The following is a 15801-nucleotide window of genomic DNA, read 5'->3' as shown; positions in this document are numbered from 1 at the left end:
CGGGTAACCGCAAAGGACAGCCAGCTGGGGAAACTGATCACGAGTAGCGCCAGGCTCCAAACGAACCCACGCTAGGGCCTCCACGGCCCGTCCGCTCCAGCCAGCCATCCGGAAACACTGGCTGCTGGTGCCAGGGGCCAGGGGTGGAGAGAAGTGTGTGTGGTGTGTGCCTGTGAGCTGGGCTCACGTGACGTGTGGAGGGAGTAGTGGTGCCCACTGATCACACCTCCGAACGCTGAGCACACACCTGTCTCACTTAGCCCCCAGAGCCCTATAGATGGGGCAGCTAAAGCCCAGAGAAGTTAGGCAGCTTGCCCAGCGGGTTTGAGACAGAGCCAGGGCTGGCACCAAGCAGGGCCCGCTGGTGGTGACGGTCCAGAGCCAGCCACGGTAGCCCACCACTCAGATTTCAGGACAAGGAGCTGGTCATGCGTGGGGCAGAGGAATTCCGGAAGGAAACCTTTTCTCAGTCCTCCTGGGTGACGAGGGAAGGAGGAGGACGTCATGAAGGATGGGGAAGGGGTGTCTGGGGGAGAGATGGGGCTAGCAAGTCGTGTGAACATAGAACTCGTAGTCCCTTGGTTCTCAAAGGGGGGCCTGGAACAGCAGCGCCAGCAGCGCCGGGGAGTCTGTCAGAAATGCCAGCTCTCGGTCCCCATCTGGACCTGCTGCACCAGAAACTCCGGGGTGGGACCAGCAGTCTGGGTTCTAACAAGCCCAGCAGGGGATTCTGGTACACACTGAGGGCTTAGAACTGGTCCTGGAAGAAAGGGATGCATTTGTTTCCTGGGCTGCTGTACAAATTGCCACAAACCGGAGGCTTAAAACATCAGAAATGTATTCTCTGATGGTCTGGAGGCCAGAGGTCTGAAATCAAGGTGTCACGGGCCTCAGGCCTCCTTCCCTGCCCCTTCCAGCTCTGGCGGCCAGCATTCCTCGTGGCCGGTCGTTCCAGCTCTGCTTTCTACCTTCACGTGGCTTCCCCTCCCTATGTCTGTACCTCTGAGAAGGATGCTGGCCACCCAGGTAACCCTGCTGATCTCACCTCTGGAGCCCAAACTTGTGACATCTGCAAAGGCCCTTCTTCCGAATAAGACGCCATTCACAAGTTCTGGGAGTTAGCATGTGGACTTATCTTTTAGGGAGCCACCATCCAACCCACGAGAAGGGGTCAGACGGATAGCAGAGGAGAGTGAGAGTGCGTAGGGTGAGAAGCTGAGAGCTGAGATGGAGCCCGGAGCTGCAGGAGGAGGGACCAAGAGCCCCGAGGTCCAGGCGGCTCTGGTCCAGGCTCCATTCTGGAGAGACCCCCAGGCGCCCCTCAGGTCCTCAGGTGATCTGTGAATACTGTCAGCACCACCCAACTCTCCTGCCAGCCAGAGAGGCTGCGAGCCCCGGCCGTGCTGTGGGGCCTGGCCGCGGGGTCCCCAGGGACACGCGAGGTGGCAGATGGCCGCCCTGGCATGGCTATTTTGGGCCCCGTGATTATATGCTACTGTATTTGGACCTCCCCAGGCTTCCTGGAGTTGATTACTACGTGTGTCTGGGGCAGACACTGCTCCTGCTCCGAGTGGGTGGTTGGGGGGACACGGGCAGCCCCTGCACATGATGAAGGTCTGAACATGGGTCATTTGGCTCCTGGAGGCACCAGGACAGTGTCTGTGGTGGGCTGGGGAGGTTCCTGCAGCCATAAATGCTAGTGTGGGGTAGAGCTGGCCTAAGCTGGGCCACCCAGTGACAGCGTGGTGCCTCACCCCCTAGGAGAACCTCAGCCCAGACTCGTGGGTCTCCTCAGCCTCCTGAGTCCTCTGAGCCCTGGAGCTCTTGCAGACCTGGACCTGAGAGACTTGACAGAGGCTGGAGCCCCTCCCAGGGTGGGGCTGTGGGGGCTGAGAACTCAGATGTGGTCAGGTGACATGGGACCCAGGCAGAGCTAGGAAGTAGGGGATCCCCTCCCCCCAGTTCCTACCTCCTGTGTTAAGGCCCCATCCTGGGCAGCTGGCACCAGTGCAGAGTTCTGAGTGTGCCAGAGGGAGGAGGAGACCCAACTGCTGGTGTCTATGCTTCCCTGCATCCATCCATCTTCTGTCCTTCCCTCCCTTCCTCCCTCCCTCCGTCATCCATCCACACATCCATCCACCCATCATCCATCCTTCATCCATCCATCATCCATCCATCCATCATCCATCCATCCATCCATCATCCATCCATCCATCCAGCCAGCATGCCTAGCAGCCACCAGCTCAGCCAGCAGCAGCAGCCAGCCAGCAGCCAGCCACCCAGCAGCCACCCAGCCAGCAGCCAGCCAGCCAGCCAGCCAGCCAGCCAGCAGCCAGCCAGCCAGCCAGCAGCCAGCCAGCAGCCACCACCAGCAGCCAGCCAGCAGCCAGCCGCAGCAGCCAGGCAGCCACCCAGCAGCCAGCCAGCCAGCAGCCAGGCAGCCACCAGCCAGCCACCCAGCAGCCAGCCAGCCCCCCAGCCAGCAGCCAGCCAGCCAGCCACCAGCCAGCCACCCAGCAGCCAGCAGCCAGCCAGCCAGCCAGCCAGCCAGCCAGCAGCCAGCCAGCCAGCCAGCCAGCCAGCAGCCAGCAGCCAGCGGCAGCCACCCCAGCAGCCAGCCAGCAGCCAGGCAGCCACCAGCCAGCCAGCAGCCAGCCAGCTGCAGCCAGCAGCCAGCCAGCCAGCCAGCAGCCAGCCAGCAGCCAGCCACGAGCCCCAGCCAGCCAGCCAGCAGAGCAGCCAGCCAGCAGCCAGCCAGCCAGCCAGCCGCAGCCAGCAGCCAGCAGCCAGCCAGCCAGCCAGCAGCCAGCCAGCAGCCAGCCACCCACCATCCAGGCCAGCAGCAGCAGCCAGCAGCAGCCAGCCAGCCAGCAGCCAGCCCGCCAGCCAGCAGCCACAGCAGCCAGCCACCCCAGCAGCCAGCCAGCCAGCATCCAGGCAACAGCCAGCCAGCAGCCATCCCATCACATCAGCCATCAGCACATCCATCCATCACATCCATCCATCCATCCATCCATCATCCATCCATCCACCTCCATCCACCATCCATCCATCCATCCATCCATCCACATCATCCATCCATCCATCCATCCATCCATCATCCATCCATCATCCATCCATCCATCCATCCATCCACATCCATCCATCCATCCATCCATCCACATCCATCCATCCATCCATCCATCATCCATCCATCATCCATCCATCATCCATCCATCCATCCATCCATCCACATCCATCCATCCATCCATCCATCATCCATCCATCATCCATCCATCATCCATCCATCCATCCATCCATCCACATCCATCCATCCATCCATCCATCCATCATCCATCCATCCATCCATCCATCCACATCATCCATCCATCCATCCATCCATCCATCCATCCATCCATCCATCATCCATCCATCCATCCATCCATCCATCATCCATCCATCCATCCATCCGATATCAGTTTGTTCCTCCAAGCTCTGCTGAGTGCCTGAAATACTTGGCAGATAAGTTACTGAAATCGTTTATCAAACAAGGTCCCTGTCTTCCAGCAGCTTGAGGCCGGTGTAGCAATATCACACTTGCCCCGATCCCCATTTTCACTCCTCCCTCGTACACATTATGGCGTTTCCGAGACAGGAAAGTCAGTGCAGGTGGAGCGCTGTAAGGTTAGTGCAGAAAAGCTAAAAAGGAGCTGACTGGGGCAGTGGAGCCCCGGGGAGCCCGTGAGTGTGCAGGGAGAATCCCACTGCTGACCATGTGATGCCAGGCTCTAGGCTCGTGCTGAGCAGACATCACCTTTATTCTGTGTAGCTGATCGCTGGGGGGGGTCCATGTTCCTCATCTTACAGGAGAGGGAATGAAGGTCTGGGAGCTGATCCCAGAACCGGCGGGTGGTCTGTGTGAATTCTGACCCCAGGCATACTCTTCACATGACTCCTGAGTGTGTCGAGGGCAGCTGTGAGGGGCCCAGCCAGGTTCCCAGGCTGCTGGCGTCGCCGCCCGGGAAGTGTACAGAGTGCAGTCCCCAGGCCCCTTCTCAGGCCTCCTGAGCCAGAGTCCTGAGGGCTGGGACCCAGGAATCTGGGTTTGGAAAAACATCCTCTCAGGTGACACCTGATGCAGAGCTAGACAAGGGAACCGCTGCTGTGGGCCCTGCTGCCCCAGGCACGGCTCACGGGCCAGCGGCCTTGGTCCCAAGCACGGTCCATGGGCAGTGTGGACCCTCCAGCCACACTCCAGCTCTAGTGACGTAGCATCTGTGTTTGAATAGGACCCCAACTCCCCCTTCTGGGCAGTTACTGCGTTCGTGTGTAATTAAAATGTGCGGATCACTGGCCTTTTGTCCAGGAGCCTCTGCCTCTCCCAGCCTCAGTTAGGATAGGTAGCCATCATTATCAGCTGTCCCAAAGGCCCTAAAGACTTTCTGTGCAGTCCTAAAACTGTCCGCTCCTTTGTCCCCCTGCCATCACTTGCACACAGGAGGAGTGTCAGGTTCGGGTTGGTTTGGTTATGGACCTGCCTAGGGGCAGTGAGATGCCAATGACCTCTTGGAGGATGCAGCTAGAGACACAAAGGTTAGACTTTGGGAAGAACTTCCTGCTGTCGGTTACCACCAGGAACGGAAGGACTAGAATGCTTTCTTCTGAAGGCCTTTAGACTCACCCCACTGTCCTCCTCCTGCCTGACCATCTCCCGCTGATCTACTCTCACTTTCTGGGAGCCGACATCTTTTCAGAATTCTGTCCCCGTGCTGCCTTAGGGGAGCCTGGAGACGAGTTGGGAGCTGGCTAGGGTCACAGCCAGGCAGGGGCGGAGACGGCCTGTGTGCCTGCACCCCCTTCTGCTGGCTGCACCCCTGCCATTGGCAGCCTCCCTGCCTCACTGCCACCCTGGGGAGAGAAGACTGGTCAGGAGCCGGGAAAGTGTGATCTTGTGCGAGTCCATGAGTAATTTTCCGCCCGTTTATGAGCCTTTGGAGCCCTGGTGGCTGCCAGCTGCCTGCTGGAGTGTGGAAATCCACACAGCGGCCGGAAAAGGCGGCCAGCACACCGGGCTCCTGCTCTGGCCACCGGCGAGGTGGTGTGGGTGGAGGCCACCCACCGCAGACCACAGGACCTCAGAATACCAGCTGGATGGCGCCGTGGGGTCACCAGTCCGACTGCCTTGGCTCCAGGTGAGGAAACCAGGCGCAGAGAGAGGAGTGACTTTCACAGTATCACCCAGCAAGTCAGGGGAGACTTCTGCCAGCTGGAGCCCAGGCCAGGCCCACAGATGCCCTTCCCTCTGAAAGGGGCGATCTCTTTATGAGCCTCTGTGACCTCTTTAGGTGGCTCAAAGATCAGTTGTTCTGGAATGTCACCCGTCTGGGAGGCGCTCGCCAGGGTGGCTTTTCTCCCCTCACCAGCTCTGACGCTTGCTGTGGACTTGGAGCCCTTAAAACAGCTGCAGCCAGCCTGCTCTGACTCTGTGCACCTTGGATGGGGGCTGGGGGTGGGCAGGCAGGAGGGGCCACGGCGTTCGGGGGTGAGCTGGTCTGGGTGGCATGCTTGAAATTCTGCAGAGACTTGAGGGGCTTGGCAGCCCTCGGAATGGAGGTCACTGCGTCCCCTCCCAAGGCCATCTTTTCTACCCCAGCTCTTACCTTCCCGTGTCTCCTGGAAGAAGTTGACTTCTTCTGGAGGGTGGTTCTCGTGTCCCTTCTTGATCGCCTTGTGCATGGGGAGGGCAGCACCTTTCTGGGGCTGGAGACCATAGAGGACCATAGCAGAGGGGGCGTGGCCCCATGCCACATGTGTGGGCACTCCCACCTGCCTCTAATGCAGGCTCTCCCGTGCCCAGCCTGGGAGCCCTGACACAGGTACCAGCTCAGCTGGACTCTGGCAGCCCGGACAGTCTGTCTCTTCTCAGATGAGACAGTGGTGTGGGACTGCACGGTCTTCCTCTACAAATCGCTGCTGCTTTTCTTCTCTGCTATTCTCTAGATAAAGGATTGTGACTCGTGTAAGCGTTCTGTGCCTCAGTCTTGTGATCTGTAGACTGGGGGTGACAGCAGTTGTTATGGAGACTTATGAGACATGGCTGGAGGGTTAGCAGCGTGCCACGTAGGTCCCAAGTGCACAATAAACGGTGGTCCTCTTAGTAGGATTATTGTCGGGCTGACCTCCAGAATTGTCACCCAATGTCATCCCCCTTAGTGAGGGGACTGAAGCCGGGTGATGCGAGAGTTCAGAGAGACCGCGGCTGTGGGAGCTGAGCCAGGTGGGCGCTGGGGCTGGGACTGGGGTCCTTCTTCCTGCGGCACTGGCCCCGACAGGTGTGGATGCCCCTGCCCGCAGGAGTGGAGCTTACGTCAGGTGCGCAGCTTGCGTCCAGAGCGCACGCGCTGGAACGGCAGGTGCTCAGAGGGAAGGGCAGCAGCTAATCCTGCGGTACCAGCAGTGCCAGCTGTGCTGGCCAATCCCAGCCCTGACCGTCGGGCTGCCCGTGTGAATCTGGGTCCGTCCAGCGTGTCACTGGGGTCGCTGTTCTTTGTAGGTGCAAGTTTGAGAACCTAGTCTCTCTTCTTTCTTTTCTTTTTTTTGGGGGTCCAGGTTTTATAGATTTATTTTCAAAGGGCAGAACATGCAGACAATTTAAATGCAAGTCCGACCGACCCGCTCTGTGCGTGTCAGCGACGATGCCAAACGCGTCCCCACTTCCAGTCGCTCGCCAGGACCACCTGCCTCTCCTCTCAGAGACGAAAAGGGGTCCGACGCCTTACTTGTGCCCATCCTCCTTGCCTGCAGAGCCGTCCCCGACGTCCAGTGGACGGGGGCGCTTTTCCACGTCTGTGTCACTTCAAACCCAACTTCATCCTCCGTGGCCATGATAGTCTCTGCTTGGCGCAGACGCAGCCCAGGCCTTTTGTGCAACAGGAATTTATGGAGAGTTCTTGGGGGTCAATCTTTTCATAGTTTCAAGGCATAGAGGACACTGTCCTTGGTCTCTGTGACATCAGAGGTGGCGTCGCTGTGCTGGTGGCACAGCCGCAAAACAACCTGGAACCCAGGGCCAGGGCAGGAAGGGACGCCACGGTGAACAGGAAATGACTGAACGCAGGCACGGCTATGGACACCCTTCACAGGCTTTTAGGGCTTTAGAGAACCCACGTCATCTGACCCTAAGTGTGGCCACTAGGACACACGGAGTGGCCGGCGGGCAGTCTCAGATCCTCTGAGGTGACAGGCGGGCTCCGTGATGGGTGGGACCCCTCCTGGCAGGAAGATCCCAGGTCTGTGGAAGAGAGAGCAGTGTCTGGGTTATACAGGAGAATGACAGGCGGATTGGTGGAGACGAGAGGACCGCTTTTGTAGGAGGGGAAGTGCCTGAGCACATGGGCCGTGGAGGTGTGACGCTGGCTCAGACTGGCAGCTGGTTTGCTGCAGACCCAGCTCCCCCAGCATGCGGCACCATCTGCCAGTGTATAGGAAGCAGGTCTGCAGAGAGGGTGCGGCCTGCAGTGGCCAGTAAGGACCATCCACAGGCAGTGGACCCACAGTGGGGTTTTCACGCAGACAAACCTGTGTCTCCGAGAGAGCACAGGGAGCCTGGCTGAGGCCAGCAGTGAGGCTACTAAGACGGCGGCAGGATGGAGCCTGGACCCCAGCAAGGGTCGGGGCCTGGAGAGCAGGGAAAGGCGGCAGGAAGCAGTGAGTCCCCTGTGCCCCTCCCAAACCCTTCCCTCCCCAGCGCCCTCCCCTGCTGGCCTCCCTCCTCTCCACACTCAGAGCCCGGGACTTAATTACACACTGACGCAATTTGTTTTTTTTAAAAAAACATGTTTATTTTTGTTCTGACTCATTGTAGAAAATTTAGAAAATACAAAAAACGAAAAGAAGAAAATAAAAATCCCCCACGAGTCTACCACCCAGACACAACGCTCATGAACATTTCTGGGTGTCCCTGTGAACCACACGCTCAGAAACACAGGCGTCCTTTACCACACGTCGGATTGGGGTCTGGTTTTTCGTCCCTTCAGAATTTTCGTAATACAGCACAATCATTTCAGTTTTATGTATAACCTTGTAAAGTGGCTTTCAGTACGTTTACAAACCTGTACGCCCTGTCTAATTCCGGATCGTCTCAGCACCACAGGAGAAAGCGGTCACCATCAGCACTCACTCCCAGCCCCTTCCCCAGCCCTGACAAGCTCGTCTACTTCCTGTCTCTGGCTTTGCCTGTTCTGGACACTTCACACAAACGGAATCACACTACGCGTAGCTTTTTGTGTCTGTTCCTTTCCCCTTAGCATGTTTTCAGGGCCCATCACGTATGTGTTCACGCGTGCTTCAGCCCTTCGTTTCTCTGTGTGGCTCAGGAATCACCCACTGGGCAGCTGGGCACATTTTGTGTGCCCACTTATAACGGACGTCAGATGCTTCCGCTGTCTGTACTGCTGTGCACTCATGTAGACCCAGGTGGGCAGTTCTCTTGGGTGTATCTCTGGGAATGGTACGGCTGGCAGTGGTCTTCCTGTGGGACTGGCAAACTTCTCCCGAGTGTCCGCACGGGCTCCAACCTGCCGGCATGCTGGGCGGGGCAGGGCCTGGACGCAGCAGTGAGGATGTGAGTGTGGGGGCCAGAGTGTGGGGGCCAGCGCCGTGTACCCTTTGGTCAGGAGGCTCCTGGAGGACAGGAGTTTCGGGGAGAGCTTTGAAGAAGCTCATTTCAAACGGCGCCAACCTATACGAAGTACCGAGATGAATAAGCTGTGGACTCTGGGACAGGCAGAGGGCCAGAGAGGAGTGTTTCCAGGAGGAAAGGGGCATGGGGAACCTTCCGAGAAATGCGACTGAGAATCGTTCCAGGGTGGGAAACTTGAAGCCCAAGCCAAAGGGTTTGGAGTTGGCCAGAAGCTACAGATGACTGAGCAGGAGAGAGACAAGATCACAGCAGGGGAGGGGTCTCTGGTCTGTGTGAGTGGCGGACGGAGGGGTGCATGGATGGGAGGCAGAGAGGCTGGGGAGAAGAAGGTTAACACCACATGGCTGTGACCGCCCCAGTTCTTACTCTGGTCCACAGGGATCCTCGGAGACCCTGGAAGTGAGGGAGGAGAAAATGGCTTGTGGGAAGACTGGACCGTGTGTTAGGGAAGGTGAACTGATAGGGACCTTTGCTCCTTCTCCCTCCTTCCAAGGTCCCCTTAAAAGTGTTCACCTGTGGCTTCGTTTTCCCTGGTACCTCTTCCTAAGTGTCTGCTGGGACGGCTTTTCAGTGTCTTTCACACCCTGGGATGCTGCTGTTTGCCTACGCCTCTGGCAGCACTGCCCCCTCTCTGGAGACGCAAGTTGGGAAAACCCCCGTCTGTGTCTTCGTCCAGCAACCACAGCCGCTCTTTGCCAAGGGCGGCCGTCCAGAGTCCGAGTAACCACAGGACCGACTCTTACACACATCTCAGACAGCCCAGGAAGGACCCAGAGCCCGCTGGATGTTAGGAATCCGATGGCTGGAGGCTGGGGGGTGGATGAGATGGCTTTTTGTGGTCCCCACCCCAGGATTCCGGGATTGTCACCCACAAAGCTGGCCTCTGCCCAGATCCGAAGGGCTGTGTCTTCGGGGGAAGCGCGTAAAGGCTGCACACACAGTCTCTTCTCTGCCTCCCTCCTGGAGGGCGGGCAGTTCTGTGTATGCTCAGGTACCTCCTTTGATGTCCTCACAGGAAGCGCTTTCTGTACCTGCCAGGGCCATGCTCCTCCATCAGCTCCTGACAGGTGGAGGGAGGGTGGGCTGGCAGCCCGGAGAACCAGTTGGAATCACCTTCATTTTAATATTCCACCTTTGATCTAGTGAAAGGCTGACAATGAGAAAGGAAGAATCTTATTAGGTGACATAGTGCAGACCTCCCCGTGTGTGGGGGGAGGGAAGTGCTATAGCTCTCACCTGCCCCTGCCCTCAGCCACAATGGCCAGAAGGTCAGCTGGAGGCTCCACCCACCTTCACACCCTGCAGGGGACTTTGGGCTCTCTAAGCTTCTGGTGGCCTCTGTCCCCATCTCTCTGTCACCATGGGACCCCTCCCCCCTGCCGGAGTGCTCAGGTTCCAGCTCCTGAGTGTTCGTTTCCAGACCCTGTAAGAGTCTGCTGCTGCTTCCAAGTGGGTAGAGCCATGACGAGGACCCAAGGGAGGGGACCCCAATGTTGGGTTCTGCCAAGGAAGCTCTAGGAGACCGAGCTCTTCACAAGACCTTGGCCAGCGATGTGGGTGGAGACCCCCCTTTGTGGGGTCTCTGGCAGGCTGTCCCTGTGGCTCTGTCTGTGGGGCAGAGGCTGAGGGATACCTTCTCCTAAGTGGACGCATGTGGGACAGAGGCGGACCCTGCACTGAGAGCCATCTTTGCCAGGTCTTCACTGTGACCTGGATGGTCACGCCTTGGCTCCTTGGTTGAGTGGGTCCCTCAGAGCTCGCTTCTGGGGCTGGTCTCGCAGGCAGTGCTCTGAGCAGTGCTGGAAGCCCCATAATTCCCTCAACAGGAAAACTCGGGTCCCACTGTGGGCACGTTTCAGGGGACAAGGAGACAGCCCTCAGGGTCTTCAGTCCGACCAGGAGAACAGCTGGCAAAATGAGAGCTTGGTAAAGCTGTTCACAGGTCCAAGGTTGGATTTAACCTCATTGACCCAGCTGACACTAGGTAGTGAGGGACATGCCAGGTGACCTGGTACCTGGGGACATCAGAGGCATCAGGGAGCCCTCATGGAGCCACGGGGGGCTTCCCAGGACACGGCCTGAGGGGGCCTTGGGGTTGTTGTGAGGGACAGATGAGGGACCTCAGTCCTGGGCTGGAGCTGCTTGAGTCAGCGTGGTCCCTAGTGGACGAGCCCTTTGTCAGGCTGGGCCACCCGCTGGGGTCCCACAGCCCTGCATACAGGGGAGCTGGTGCGGGAGGCTGGGCCCCACCGCCTGTGGGAGGCCCGGGCACTTCCTCCTGCTCTGCAGGTGCCAGCCTGCTCCCTGTGGTCTCCCTTCCCTGGCAGGTTGGTCGGGGCTGTTGGTTCCCCCCAGGCAATCAACAGCGCCCACCTGTGATATTTCCCCACCGAGGAACCGAGGAACCGTTTCCACGGTGGCTGCTTTCCTTCCTTTTATCACTTTGAGTCCCCCGCCCCCGCCCCTCCTCCCACCTGCTCTCTACCCCACCAGGGCCTGGAGGTCCCACCTCCTCTTTCCTCCCTTCCTTCCCCACATCCCACCAGAGTCATGCATGCGCTGGGCTGGGGGGCTGTGGGTTTTGAGGTGAAAAGTGGCCTGGGGTTTGGCCAGGGCAGCCAGTCGGTAACTAACGGGACGCCAAACGAATGGTCCTTGGCTTCAAGTTCCTGCCCCACCCCCTTCTCCCTGTTGTTCTCACAGTTACGAGTGGGGAGTGGGGACAGCGGCCTGGCCCGCAGCTTGGAAGATTTCTGAGCTCGGAGCAGAACCAGCTGGGGTGGGGCATGAGGCCCGGCTGTTAGTGACATGGGGCCTCAGATTGGAAGGTCTCGGGATCTGCTGTCACCACCTTGAAATCCTCAGTCATTTGTGAGCAGAGCTTTCCGTTCATGTTTCGTGTTGTGCTCCACAAATTACGTAGCGGGTGCTTCTTGGAGAGCCTGCGTGGACAGCAGCTTCCAGGAGAGGGAGGCAGCCCGGCTGGGGTGCGAATGGGGGCAGAGAGGTCCACCACCCGGGCACTGTTCGCAGGCTGGCGGGGGCCCCACTCTGAAGTTCCAGCATCCAGAGTGGCACCTTGGCCCTCCTTTCACAGCCTGACGGGCTGGGAGGGAAAGGGCACCGCAGAGCCGGGCTGGCTGGACATACGTCCCAGGACCAGGGACCACGTGGTGGCAGGGGCGCTGGAAAGCCCACCTCCCTCTGGCTGGACGAGGAGCAGCATTCCTCCCCTTGGTCCCCAGCCCACCGCAGGCCGGCCCGTCCTCACGGGTTCTCTCTGCCCCTGTGACCCACCATGTCTCCCACATCACGTGACTCATCTGGAGCGAGGCCTCCAGTCACGCCTGACCGAGGGGAGCGGACCAGGACACCTGCCCCCTCCCTGCTGGCCTCCTGGTCCTCCCCTGGGACACACTGTGCTCAGGGAGCAGGTACGTGGGCCAGGGCCTGAGCTCAGGGCTTCACACACGGGGCCCCTATTAAGTGAGTTCCTCATGACATCCGTGGGCAGCTGGTGGTGGACTAGGAGCCCCGAATCTGTCCCTCTTGTTTGGCTAAGACCTGGCAGCGTATAGGATGGATTAGACAGAGATTCCAGAAAGCATCCATTAGGTCAGTCTGCTGCTCTGGGCTGGAGGGACCCTGGACCCAAACAGAAATGTGCTCCCTGCAGCTTGGAGGTGTCACGTCAGAGTGGCCAGGCTGGGAGAAAGGAGGAAGGTGGCCCCGACTTTGTGTCCCAGCCCTGCCACTCCCTCTGCATGTTTCTCTTGACCGCCCCTTATTGAGGAGTGAGGCTGGCCGGCCCCTTCCGGCTCTGGCACCGCATTCAGAGTTTACACTCTTGTTCTTCTGGATCTTTGTCAGAAGATCCCTGAATTTGCCCTCCCACCTGAATCTCTGCTGCTGCTGCTGCCTCATCTCGCTTCAGTCGGGGGGACCAGGCACCCATCTCCCCAGCTCTCTGGGACCTTCAGGCTGCCCGCCCCTGGGGACTTGCAGGGAAGGGGCCCGGCCCCTCCATCTGCTCTCTCTGCCTCAGCCTCAGCCCTGCACTGGGGTGTGGGGAGCAGTTTGACCCTAGAGAGGTTCAGCTGGTTCCCCAGGGCCCAGGCAAGCCCCAGCCGGCCTGTGAGGTCCCTGCTAACCTGCCGTGTTCCTGCAGGTAAGGATGGTGCTCGGAGCCCAGGCCCACGCGGGGAGAGGGCCGCTGGGCGTTGACTTTATTCCAGGGCTTAATTCGTATAATTGCTCTCCTCTTCCTGCCAAACCAGAGTCCGTCTGGGCGGCTCTCCCACCTGCGGATGGGAGCTGCTCAGAAAGGTCTTTGAGTCCCAAGTAGCGATTCTGCTGGCTGCACGAGGCTCCTGCAGCTCCCCTCCCACCCGCCCTAGAGGACGAGGGACCCCAGGGCAGCCTGAACTCAAGGAAATGCGGGGAGGGCTGCTCAGAGAGCACCCCATCCTGCCAGGGGCTGGGCCGGAAGAGAGTGGGAGGAGCTTCTAGAGCCAGGCTGCTGACCCTTGGGGGTCCTCAAGGTTCAGGGGTTCGTGGGGTAAGGAGGGGATGTCCCTCGGAGGGGAGAGGGTAGGAAGTAGAAGCCGGTGCTGCTCCATTTCACTGGGGAGCCACCTCAAGGGGACGGCACGGCCGAGATCACCTGGGGACTGCTGTTTGCCAGGTGCCCAGCTCCTCCCGTGGGTCTCCGGGCCCTCAGGGTGGCCTCCCTGTTAGAAGGGCAGGAAGTTCTGGGTGGAAGGCCCTGAGCTGTGCATTTGTCCACATTTAACCTCAAAACCGCATCTGGGTAGGCGGATGGTCACCCCACACAGCTGAGGAAAGCCACCCGAAAGGCTAAGTGAGGATGTGTGACGAGATCGGCCTGATGGCTAAGCCCCGCCCCCTCCACGCTCACCGCTCACCGCAGCCCCTGGGATAGCACTGCATTTAAAAAACAAAAAGCAGCATGAACTACAAATACTAGAGGGGGCCGACTTACTCTAAAAAGTGATTCCTTGTTTATCTGAAATTCAAATTTAACTAGGCATCATCCCAAATATCGCATGGGACATACTTATAGTAACAATTATTTGTTATTTCTCCAGAATTCCACTTTAAATGGGCACCATGTGTTATGCGCTGGATCCGGCAGTGCTACCCCGGGTCCTGGTGGAAGCCTGGGCTCCCCACTCATCCCGCATGCATCCGGCCTGGCTGACACTGTCCCTGTAATCACCAGCTGACACCCCCCACCCTGGTGTTGGGCAGCCCTGTCCCCAGGCCTCAGGGACAGGCTGCGAGCAGCTCCCCCTGGCACTTACTTCTCTGCCCTGCTTTCCTGGCTCCCCCACAGGAGCCGCCCCGCTCCGTGTGCTGCCCCCACGCTGCACTGTGGCTGTCAGCCTGGCTTTGCCGCTGGGTTGAAGGCTCTGGGACGAGGGGCAGGGAGCTCTCACTTTCCAGACCTGTCTGTGCCAGGAGACATCAGGGCGTTCTTTACAAGCAGGTGCCCACCCCTCTGAACCACTCGCACTCTGCTGGGGGGGACCTTCCCAGCTCCAGGCCAGCCGGCCAGTCAGACCACTGGGGACCACGACTGCAGTGACGGGCCTCGCCAGTAGAGGGCGCTCACAGCAGGGTTTATGGTCCCACCAGGTCAGGTGTGCTGTGGGTGGGAGGCGTTTCCTGACTGCGCTTTCAGGTGTGTCCCGGTCAGTTCACTGTTGGCCTGTCCACCTATGGCCCCCTTACTAGTGAGCTGGGGACATTCCCCAGTGGCACTTTTGGCAAGAAGGGCACTGGGGAAACGGCTTAAGGATGAGACAGCCTCTGTAAGTGGCTGTGTTGTGGGAACGAGAGAAAGTCACCTCGTCCCCTCCCCCAGCCCAGTCACATCCGTTCTTCTCTGGGTTCGGATTATGGCGTCTTGGGGCCTTTGGGGATGAGGGCTGGGGTGTCCATGATTCAGCTGCCACGCGGAGAACCACGTCTCGGGGCAGAGCCTCTTCTCGGGAGTAAAGTCCAGGCGTAGGTCTCTGGTCACAGGCCTTGCCCTTCTCTCAGAGTTACTGAACCTTCTGGTCCCTGTGGAACCAGCCGCACAGGGTGATGGGGTTTCAGCCCGTGTCCCAGACTGGAGGCAGACGGGAACACACTATGAGGGACATTGGCTCGGGCACATCTTTAAGGGTACGATGGGCAGATGCCTGGTTTTGTGGCTGCCAAGATCTTCTGGACCCCCCATCAGAAGTTCTCCTGTCACCTCAGAGCCCCTGGTGGCACAGGCAGGGCCACCCCTCTGTTCTGAGAAGTAGTGTATCAAGGAGTCCGGTGGCGGCAGGCAGGCTCCCATAGGCCACCAACTGAGCAAGAAGCCCCAGGACTTTGGCAGGATCCCATCAGACTCCTGGGTCCTGGAGGGGACAGGGAGCAGGCGGCACTGGGGTTGGGTGACACGGCCACGGCCTCTTTGAGAGCCTCTCCTATGGTCAGGGGAGGGGCTCTCGCTCTGTCAGCGTGGGACACGGCCCTCCCATGGCCTTGGACTGGACCTGGGCGGGGAGCCGTGGGCGCCTGGGGGTGGGGGCGCTGTGGTCTCCACGTGTGGGCTCAGCCCTGGGTCTGGGGGGGGTGCCATCGTAGGAACATATGGCATAAAGGATCAAGAACTGGGATGGGGCGAAACCTGGGAACTTGCAGGGCTGGGACACAGGGTCGGGTGGCCTGCTTGCTCTTGAAGCCTGTTGGAGTGCTGGCACCCCACCCATCCCGGCTCCAAGCCTCGGTCTGTGTCCTGCCTGCACTGACCCTCTCCATCCTCTCTCCCACCAGGCGCCTGGATGCCAACCTTATCTCCCTGGTCCCGGAGAGGAGCTTCGAGGGGCTGTCCTGCCTCCGCCACCTGTGGCTGGACGACAACGCCCTCTCTGAGGTCCCCGTCAGGGCCCTCAACAACCTGCCTGCCCTGCAGGCCGTGACCCTGGCCCTCAATCACATCAGCCGTGTCCCTGACTTCGCCTTCCAGAATCTCACCAGCCTCGTGGTGCTGTGAGTACGCTCTGCCCTGCCCCCACGGGTCCTGCTGGGGCCCATGGCCTTGCCCTCCTCTCGGAGTCACT

General features: G+C 59.5%; 1 protein-coding gene across 2 annotated transcripts in view; it reads left to right on the top strand.

Annotated features, from left to right (window-relative positions):
- The window catches only part of LGR6 (leucine rich repeat containing G protein-coupled receptor 6), a 91975-nt gene that overhangs the window by 43043 nt on the left and 33131 nt on the right, over positions 1–15801 (top strand). For both annotated transcript variants that reach the window (XM_033099468.1, XM_033099467.1), the window contains one exon: positions 15515–15730. In XM_033099468.1, coding sequence (XP_032955359.1) covers positions 15515–15730 — 216 coding nt within the window. The remainder of the gene's footprint in view (positions 1–15514; positions 15731–15801) is intronic.

Source organism: Rhinolophus ferrumequinum, chromosome 27 (genome assembly GCF_004115265.2).
Source record: "Rhinolophus ferrumequinum isolate MPI-CBG mRhiFer1 chromosome 27, mRhiFer1_v1.p, whole genome shotgun sequence".
Lineage (NCBI taxonomy): Eukaryota > Metazoa > Chordata > Mammalia > Chiroptera > Rhinolophidae > Rhinolophus > Rhinolophus ferrumequinum.
Note: the sequence above shows the minus strand (reverse complement) of the source record. Positions and strands in the feature narration are given on the sequence as shown.